This window comes from Rhinolophus ferrumequinum, chromosome 27 (assembly GCF_004115265.2).
Source record: "Rhinolophus ferrumequinum isolate MPI-CBG mRhiFer1 chromosome 27, mRhiFer1_v1.p, whole genome shotgun sequence".
NCBI lineage: Eukaryota > Metazoa > Chordata > Mammalia > Chiroptera > Rhinolophidae > Rhinolophus > Rhinolophus ferrumequinum.
In genome coordinates this window covers 26,958,357-26,968,656 of record NC_046310.1, presented here as the reverse complement: position 1 = coordinate 26,968,656, position 10,300 = coordinate 26,958,357, and the positions used below count along the sequence as shown (strand labels likewise).

The window sequence follows — 10,300 nt, the reverse complement described above, 5'->3', positions numbered from 1 at the left end:
AAGGATTACTTGGATACAAGACTGTGATACAGAGACAGCCGACGTCATAACCAAGGCAGCATCGCATGTATACACAGCATGGCTACAGCAGGTGGACAATGTTTACAGCTGGACAGGGGTGATTCATGTCCCAGACAGGATGGAGCAGGATGGCAGGAGATTTCATCACTCTAATCAGAATGGTGTGTGACTTAAAACTTAGAAATTGTTTATTTCTGGGGTTTCCATTTAATATTTTTAGACCACAGATGAGTGTGGGTAACCGAAACTGCAGAAAGTGAAACCTTGGATAAGGGGAATGCTGTAAATGCTTCTGTGCAAATTTTCTTTCACTCAGTACGTGTTTGAGATCCATCTGTTATATAGCTACAGGAAGATTGCTTATTCATTTTTCTACTGATGGATACTCAAGCTGTTTTCAGTTTTGACTATTATGAATGAAGTTGCTATTAGCATCTTGCACATGTCTTTTTGTGAATATATTTTTAAGGAGTAGAATCAACAGGTACTAGAATCAACAGGTATAAGAAACTGACAAACATTTTCCAAAGTGGTGGTACCATTTTACCTTCCCACTCAGAGTATGAGAGTTACAGTTGCTCTAAGTGCTTGCTAACATTTGGTGTTGTCAATCTTTTTAACTTTAGCCATAACAATAGGTATATATTAGTATCTGATTCTTTTATTTTGCACCTGCCTGCTGACGAAAGACATTAAGCAGTTTTTTATGTGCTTATCTTTTTCATTATGGTAAAAAATATATAAAATTTATCATTTGAACCACCTGTAAGTGCACAGCTCTGTGGCCTGAAGTACACCCTATTGTTGTGCAGCCGTCACCACCATCATGTCCAGAACTTTTCATCTTCTCCAACTAAAATTCTGTGCGCGTTAAACACTAACTGCACATTCCCTCCTCTCACCAGCCCCTGCACCCACCAGAAGGTGGGCGCACCCACTCTCTGTTTCTATGAATTTGACTACACTAGGAGCCTCAGATAAGTGGAATCACACCATATTTGTCCTTTTGTGACTGGCTTATTTCACTTAGTGTAATATCTTCAAGGTTCACCCATGTTGTAGCCTGTGTCAGAATGTCCTTCCTTTTTAAGGTTGAATAATATTATTGGTTTATCTGTTCATCGCTTAATGGACACTTGGGCTGCTCCCACCTTTTGTTTATTGTGAATAATGCCACTATGAATACAAGTGTGCAAATATTTCTTTGAGTCCCTGCTTTCATTTCTTTTGGGTATATGCCCGGAAGTAGAAGTAGAATTGCTGGATCATATGGTAATTCTATCTTTAATTTTTTTAGGAATGACCATAACATTTTCTACAGAGGTTGCACCAATTTACATTCCCATCCGCTATGCACAAGGGTTCCAATTTCTCCAAATTCTTGCCACATTTGTTATTCTGTTCCATTTGTATGTTTGTTAGTTAGTTTGTCTGTTTTTGATAACAGCCATCCTAATGAGTGTGCTTATCTTATTGGCCACTTGTATATCTTCTTTTGTGAAGTCTCTGTTCAAAATATTTTGCCCATGTTATTGCATTTTTATTTGTTTTATATTGAATTGTATGAATTCTTTATATAGCCTGGATACCAATCCTTTGTCAGATATAGGATTTGCAAATATTTTCTCCCAGTATGTGGTTTGTCTATCCATTTTCTTAATGGTGTCCTTTGGTGAGAAACTGTTTTAATTTTGGTGAGCCCAATTTGTCAATTCTTCAGAATTAGAGAAGTGGGGGGAAAAAATGGGACTGAAGGCAATATTTGAAAAAACAATGACTGAGTGTCCCCAACTTGTTGAAAGACACCAATCCACATATTCAAAAAGCTCAAACAAGAAACACACACACACACACACGTACACACACACTCACAAAATTAGCTACTTCATAGAGAAAGTATAGACTATCAAAGACAAAGAGAAAATCTGTGTGTTTTTTTTTAAAGTTGAAAGTGGAGACAGGGAAATGCAGATTGCTTCACAGAAGACATAGGCTGACTGTGGACTTCTCGACAGCAACAATGGCCCTCAGAAGGCAGAGAAACGTCGTCATCAAAAGAAATAACTGTGATCCAGGAATTCTGTGTTCAAAAAAAAATCTTTAAAGAATAAGGAGAAACAGAAATATGCAGGCAAAGAAAACTGAGGCTTTGCAACCAACATAGCCTCACAAAAGGAACTTCTGAAGGCTGGGCTTTGAGCAGAAGAGAAATGATCCCACTTGGAAGGGACCCATCAGAAAGAAGAAATGAGCAAAGAACATTGTTAAACTACAAGAAAATCTAAACTGTATAAAACAACTATAGGTTAAAATCAGAGGTTAAAATCATGACTGATATATAATAAATAATAATACCTAAGAGTTTAAAAAGATAGAATGAAAATATGTGACAAGGTAGGGAAAGTAGAGAGATGGATTGACAGTTCTCAGAGTGTCATGTTGTCCGAGGAGGTGAAAGCATTGATTCATTTTGGACTTTGAACAAGCTGCACTAATAGCACAAAATAAAGTGTTAGATTTAAACCCAAATATGTCAGTAATTACATTAAATATAAATGGACCAAGGGTTTCAATTAACAGACAAAATTGTCAGGCTGTAAAAATTATTCAGCCATATGCTATTTGCAAGAAATACATATGAAATATAAGGATACATCAAGATTGAAAATAAAAGAATAGAGTCGAGAGTTATAAATTCAAGTCTTTGCTTTAGCAATTTCACTAATTTATAAACTTAGACAATGCACTCCATCTTGAGGCCTCACTTTTATCACTTATAAAAGTGGGATAATAATTCATACCCTGGCAACTTTATAAGATAAAATGAGCTAATGGATGTGAAAGGGCTTCATGCAGCATAAGACACATGTTCACATAGGAGGTGCCTGACCTATTAGGACGAATTGCTAATGGTGGCATCTCAGGTGTACAGTGGCTGAATTGTGTCCCCTCCCCAAATTCACATGTTGAAGTCCTTAACCCCAGTCTCTCAGAATGTGACTGTATTTGGAGACAGGGTTTTTAAAAAGTTGTTAAGTTAAAATGAAATATTTAGCATGGGCTCTAATCCAATATAACTAGTGTTCTATAAAAAGGAAATTTGGACACAGACATGGAGAGAGGGAAGATGAAGTGAAGACACAAGGAGAAGCTGGCCGTCTACCAGCCCAGGAAAGAGGCCTTGAAAGAAACCAACCCTGCCATCACCTTGATCTTGGACTTCTTGCTTCCATGCAGTTTTTAAAAAGTAATTCTTGTTGTTTTAAAACATCCAGTTTATGGTGATTTGTTGTAGCAGAAACAGGAACCTAATACAGGTGCCATGAAGGAAATGAGGGCAGATGAGTGGAATCAGGGTCCACGGGCATTGTGGTTACCCCTTGACCCATGACCTGTAGAGACCCTCTATTCCTGAGGCAGCCTCAGTGACCAGCAGCTCTGCACAGTGATGAGGTTTAGGAAACTCCCATGATTGTTATGTGAAAGGCAATCTTGATTCTGTTGACACCTATGAGAATCACCAACGTCATCTTTGCACCTTTCACAATCTTTCATTTACTCACTCACCACCCCCAGAAAGTATTCAATAGCAGCAAAGGCCACTAAGAACCTGATAAGGGGGGACAAGTTAAATCAGGGGGCTCCGGGCTCCTTCACCCATTGACGGGCCCCACAGCGTCCTCCTTTGGTGACCCTTCCAATGTCCCTCATCACATCCAGTTACCCTCCAGCTACCTGTGTCACCCCATATCACTGTTGGCCTGCTTAGGAGAGTGGCTGTGGCTGCGGATGGCAGGGACGCAGGTGAGCCTGGAACCCTGTGTCCCCACTGTGCAGCCTACCTAACCAGGGTGCCATCAAAGCCAGATTTTCTTGGCTTCTGAGAGCCACAGATGAGGCACAGAGAGTTAGCTTGTGGCAAGCACAGGAACTAAGCAGTCAGTTTCACCCACGACTCCTAACCCCTAACTCTCAATCTTTGCCTTAAAGACCCTCGATGAAAAACCACTGGGGAGTTCGGATTTTGAGCGTCAGCTTGCCGGTCTCCTGGCCTGGTACCCTGCCAACAAACAGCTCCAATTTCTTCATGGCCAAACTGGGTGGTCAGTGTTTGGCTCTGTTGTGCATGGGATGGGTGGACCCCCTTGTTCGGTAACAGTATCACCTGGTCTAACTCTAACTTGCAAAGGTTTGAATGACAGAGCCGAGTGTGTACCATTGGATCTGGATACATTGTTCCCATTTTCTTCTTTCTTCCCTCTTTCTTTAACTGGACACTGGTCATATAGATTTGGTGAGGAAAATGGTAGCAATTGAATGAGCTTTTGTGAGAAGGAAATAACTGCAGTTAGATCCCCGATAAGCCCACTGCCAAGTCTAAGGAAGCACACCGTAAGCAGTTGGGGAAATTTTTTGTTGTTTTCCATTCTCGCACAGCTCTAAGAATCAGTTCAGTGAGATGGCTTTTCAGTGGGGACTCAGCCACCACATTATTCGCTCTGGTGCCCCACGCTGCTGCTAACAGGGGTCTCCTGCTTCTCAGTACTGCAAACACAGAGTGGCGAGAAAGAGGTTTCTTCCTGAGCCCAGCACAAATACATGTATATGTTCTAGATACGTATTTTTAAAAGACTTATTCTTTGGTACACCACACCAAAAATTCTCTTCCACGCCTAGTATAGGTAACACAATTTACGAAAAAGTTATAATAGGAGAGTGGGAAAGAGATAGAACACTAATAAAATGTGGATGTTCGTTTGTTTTCAGAGAAGTGTCAGCAAAGGAAAGGTAATTTTTATATCTGGCACATTTCCAGTGAAATCACACAATACTTATTGTTTGTATGTTTTCAGTAAAAGAGTAATCGCAAAGATGGTCCTTGAGGAAATGCTATCAGATTATATTGAAAACTCTGTCAGTGCCAAAATACCATGAATCATTTAAAGGTTATGATCACAGGAGAACTGGGTCATGACCTCCTTTCAAGCCTTATTTGAATCTTAATCAAGTGTTGTGGAGTTAGGGTTAAAAAATGTTTAACATGACGAAACTAAGAAGCTTAATAAAAAACTAAAATGCTTATGCTGCTGTTACATATTTTGCCATGCGCACTTTTTCCCCCAAACTTGTGAGGGAAAAATAAGGACGCGCATTATACACGGGTAGTACTAACTCTGTGTCTATATAAATGTTTTTAATTCTTTTATTTATGCTTATGAGTTTAAAAAGTAGCTCTAGAAATCAGTAACGATATCCGTATGCAAAATAATACCCTGGAATACGATAATCAGTTTTGTTGAATTTACGATGAACTTGCAACGAAGAGTTCTTGGCCTTCTGTGACGCGTAAATATCATAAATTTGTTACTGTTACATAAAATTTCTTGTACCTTGTATCTGTTCTTGTGTTTTGTAATTATTTGTTACATAAAATTTCTTGTACCATAATGTTAAAAAATAAATGCTAAAATTCCTTTATAATATAAAAACCAAGTAACTAAATATAAATAAATAAAAATTTGAATTAAAAAAATAAAATAAAAGAGTTTTTTCCCTGAAAGTTTGGGCCAAAAACGTGGGTGCGCATTATACACGGGAGTACATGCTACACTGCAAAATACGGCATATTTTTTAAAATGTTTAACATGAAAGTTAGCTAACTCATGTAATTCTGACATTTTTCCAGGCTGCTGGGTACATGCCTTATTCAGGCTGTGTGTGTGTGTGTGTGTGTGTGTGTGTGTGTGTGTGTGTGTGTGTTGTGTTTGCTCAAATATATCTGTGTTTGTTTAGTACGTATGAGCCATAAAAGCTACATTCCTCTGAAAGACTAGAATCTAGAATTAGCCCTGGGAGGGGCAGTAATACCTGGTTTTCAGTGCCGATAGTATCACATACTTGTTTTATTAAAAATGTTGACTTCTACTGAATGATTGATTCTCTTGATATCTGGATTTGGCCGTTTTCCAACTTTGGAGGCCTCAAAGATTTCCGAAGCTTTTCAATATGCCATGAAAGGAGGAAATAAACTTATGATGATGTGGCATATAACATAGCTGTTGTTGATTTTACTTATACACTTATTTCAAAGGAGTTTATTATCTTTTTTGAGTCAGAATCTATTTAGGGACACTGCTCTTAGGAATCTTGACTAGGAAACATTATATATATATATATATATACACACATATATACATATATATATACATATATACATATATATATACATATATATATATATACTGTGCTGTCCCACAGAAAGTCAAACTCTTTAATATATCTCGTGCCTTTAAAACAGTGCTTACTCCTCTTTGTCCAGTGCCGGTCTCATCTGCCGTGCCTCCGGACGCTTCCTTGCTGGCCGCCCTCAGTGCCGCACACGCTGACCGCTCTCCTGACGCCCTTCCTCGCCCTCCTCCCCCCTCTGGGCGCCGCTCTTCCCGGCCCCTCCCTGAAAGGGGCGTTTCTTACGCTCCGTCACCCGGCACGAAGCAGAGGAGTTCCCAATTGAGAAGAGAAGTGGTTGTCTTCACTTACAAATGAAAACGGGTTCATTCAATGCAGAACACAGCCCTTTCGTTTAGATTTGTCGAGATTACGCGGGGAAGCCTGGCTCAACGAGGAAAGCCAGCGGTAGGTGGGGCGGGAAGGAGCTCCCGGGGCCGCTCCGGGCCAGCACCACGGTCAGCGCCCCGAAATGGGCTGGCGGGAACCGGAACTGGCTGACTGCTGCGCGGTGCGCAGGGCGAAGAACCCGCACACAGCGGGCCCAGGCGGGACACCCCACGCCAGTGTTTGGGAACGGATGTGATCCCAGGGGGCAGTCTTAGCTAAGGGCTCGTAAGGAGTGCGCTCGGGAGCATTGTGGCAGCGACGTGCCCTGTCCCCGCCGCTCCCGCCCAGGCAAATAAACGCAACAAACAACTTGACGCAGCATCACAGAATGGCGGGGTTTAATGCTTCAAGTTTCCCATCTCCTTCCACAGGGCTTTGTTTTAAAAATAGCAAAATGAGGTAAATAAGTTAATGTATGTACACGTTATAAACACTGTGTCGCTTTGCGGCCGCAGCAACCGGAGTTGTTAGAGAGCCAGTGGCTGCGCCGCGCTGGAGCAGGTGTGTCGTCCTGGGGAGAATTCGCACGCTATGAGGGCGCGGGGTCTAGAAGCATTTGCGGTGCACGATGGACGGGCCGGCCTCGTCGTACTCCTGCTTGGTGATCCACATCTGCTGGAAGGTGGACAGCGAGGCCAGGATGGAGCCGCCGATCCACACCGAGTACTTGCGCTCCGGCGGGGCGATGATCTGCAAGACAGCGCGTCAGGTGGGCGCGGGGCGCGGGGCGCGGGGCGCGGGGGCGGGGCTGCCGCCTACCTTGATCTTCATGGTGCTGGGGGCCAGCGCCGTGATCTCCTTTTGCATGCGGTCGGCGATCCCGGGGTACATGGTGGTCCCTCCCGACATGACGTTGTTGGCGTACAGGTCCTTCCTGATGTCGATGTCGCACTTCATGATGCTGTTGTAGGTGGTCTCGTGGATGCCCGCCGACTCCATGCCTGGGGGCAGCAGGGCGAATGTGAGCAGGCGCGCGGGGCGGCGGGGACGCGCGGGGACGCACGGCGGGGACGCGCGGGGACGTGCGGGGCTCACCGATGAAGGACGGCTGGAAGAGCGTCTCCGGGCAGCGGAAGCGCTCGTTGCCGATGGTGATGACCTGCCCGTCAGGCAGCTCGTAGCTCTTCTCCAGGGAGGAGGAGGAGGCGGCCGTCGCCATCTCGTTCTCGAAGTCCAGGGCCACGTAGCACAGCTTCTCCTTGATGTCGCGCACGATCTCGCGCTCGGCTGCGGGGGACAGGGACGGGAGAGGCGCCCTCAGTGCGGGGCCCCGGAGCTCGCCGCACCCCTCCCGCCCAGGGTGCCGTGGGCCGCGCACCTGTGGTCACGAAGGAGTAGCCTCGTTCGGTGAGGATCTTCATTAGGTAGTCGGTGAGGTCGCGGCCCGCCAGGTCCAGGCGCATGATGGCGTGAGGGAGGGCGTAGCCCTCATAGATGGGCACGTTGTGGGTGACGCCGTCGCCGGAGTCTAGCACGATGCCTGCGCGGGGGCAGGGCGGGAACCCCGCAGGGACTGAGCGGCCTCTCACGCCTGGGCACCGGGCGCAGGCGCAGCAGGCCGGCTCTCGGGCGGGAGCGCGCCGGGGGGCGGGGCGGGGCGGGGCTCGGCTGCGGGCACTTACCGGTGGTACGGCCGGAGGCGTAGAGGGACAGCACGGCCTGGATGGCCACGTACATGGCGGGCACGTTGAAGGTCTCAAACATGATCTGGGTCATTTTCTCGCGGTTGGCCTTGGGGTTCAGGGGGGCCTCGGTGAGCAGGGTGGGGTGCTCCTCGGGGGCCACGCGCAGCTCGTTGTAGAAGGTGTGGTGCCAGATCTTCTCCATGTCGTCCCAGTTGGTGATGATGCCGTGCTCGATGGGGTACTTCAGGGTCAGGATGCCTCTCTTGCTCTGAGCCTCGTCGCCCACGTACGAGTCCTTCTGCCCCATACCCACCATGACGCCCTGCGGACCCAAGACACCACGCACTCGTTACCGCGGCTCAGGACAGCGCGCGGCTGGGCCACGCGGGAACCCCGGCCCCGCCCCCTCCGCGGAGGCGCAGCCTGACCTGATGGCGAGGGCGGCCCACGATGGACGGGAACACAGCCCTAGGGGCGTCATCGCCGGCGAAGCCGGCTTTCACCAGGCCGGAGCCATTGTCGCACACAAGGGCGGTGGTCTCGTCTTCGTCACACATGGTGTTTGGTTTCTGCAAGGACAGGAAGGTGGTGGAGACGCACCCTGCGTCAGCGCAGGAGGCCCCGCGGGCTCCTGCGTTCTCCGTGCCCCGGGACTTATGGACACCACCAGGCCAAGACGTGAGCATCAGGGCAGGGGAGCGGCCAAAGGGGCCGTTTCCTAGCTTCCCACTCTTCGCTCCCCAGGCTCAGGGCTGTGCTGTGCCTGGAAGAGGGGCTCAGGGTCGTCGAGACCCCACTGAGCATTTTTCCACCCCGGGAACCCAGGGGCACAGTGTCCCCTGAGACTGCTGAGCGCAAGATCGTGTCCTTCGCTGCAGTCCACCCGCTGCAAGAGCCATGCGCTAGCGCCCACCCCTCCGCACTCAGGGGGCCTCACCTAGAGGGATAGGGCCTGGGTACCGGCTCGCTGGGTGAGTGTGAGGGTGGAAGGAGCCCGTGGGAAAGGCTGTGGGCGCCATCCAGGGAAGAATGGCTTATTCCGGAGCCCCACGACATTCCAGACTCACAACCGAGGGAGTAGTGGCCCTGGCTGTCGCTTGGCTCTGGCGCTCAGATGGGAATTGCCCTCGGGAGGACTAAAACAAAACCTTTCATGTACCTGGGCATATACTAAATGCCAGGTAGAACAGCCTAAAGGCGGGATATATTTGGAGACGTTTTCAAAAGCCCGTTGTCTGGTGCCGCCTCTTTAAGGCGCGTGTGGCTCTGGGGACCCAAGCGCAGGGCTCAGACGTGGAGCTGATCAAGTGAGTCAGTTGGACCCTGTTCCCCTATCACCTCCCCACTCCCGCCCTACCTGGGCGGGTGGCTACACCTGCTGCTCTCCGGCTTGGGCCCTGGTCGCCGCGGAAGGGAAGCAAGGCTTCTCTCGGCGTTATCCGCTGCGGTGGCCGTTGGTCCCCCGTTCAGGTTTTATATAGCCCGTGGGCGCTACCCCCACGCCGGCCCGCAGGAATGTCGCTCCCCTTCTCGAGCCATATTTGGGTGTTGGACACTAGAGACCCCTCCTCCGCCCGGTTCGCGGCCTGGGCCCCCGCCCGGGGCCCCTATGCTGACCAAAGAAGGAGCGGCCTGGCCGGGACCCAGGTAACGCGGGCCGGGCCGTATATGGAGCGTTTCCCGGGCGGGTCGGCCCCTCCCTACCCGGCCCAGTGGACTGTGCGCCTGCGCTCCCGGCGCTGCACCTGTCCGCTCTGAGCGCACTGGACGCTCCGGACTGCGCCGCCTACATTTCACCCCTTCTTCCCGGTGCTTCACTCAGACACCAAACCCTCACATGCGACTACAGGTTGGAGGGAGCCGTGTCCAAGTGGGGGGCCTGAGAGGGTTGGAGCAGTCACACCCGGTGTCCCCCTAGGGAACCTCATTTCTCCCTCGCCACCCCTGAGCTCCCGGAGTCCAGAGGGCTGATCCAAGTCAGCCCCCACCCCCACTGCCAAGAGGGCCACCGGCGGCGGGACGGCGCGCAGCTGTCGCGG

At 48.7% G+C, this 10,300-nt stretch overlaps 1 protein-coding gene across 1 annotated transcript; it reads right to left on the bottom strand.

Annotated features, from left to right (window-relative positions):
* Positions 1 to 6,950: 6,950 nt before the first annotated feature.
* On the bottom strand, positions 6,951 to 9,788 carry ACTA1 (actin alpha 1, skeletal muscle). Its single transcript, XM_033099827.1, has 7 exons — positions 9,637 to 9,788; positions 8,690 to 8,830; positions 8,259 to 8,583; positions 7,955 to 8,116; positions 7,672 to 7,863; positions 7,396 to 7,577; positions 6,951 to 7,326 (listed from the first exon to the last, which is right to left on the bottom strand). Exons 2-7 carry the CDS (start codon positions 8,816 to 8,818, stop codon positions 7,183 to 7,185), a joined length of 1,134 nt encoding a protein of 377 aa, XP_032955718.1. The 5' UTR covers positions 8,819 to 8,830; positions 9,637 to 9,788; the 3' UTR covers positions 6,951 to 7,182.
* Between the last annotated feature and the right edge of the window lie 512 nt (positions 9,789 to 10,300).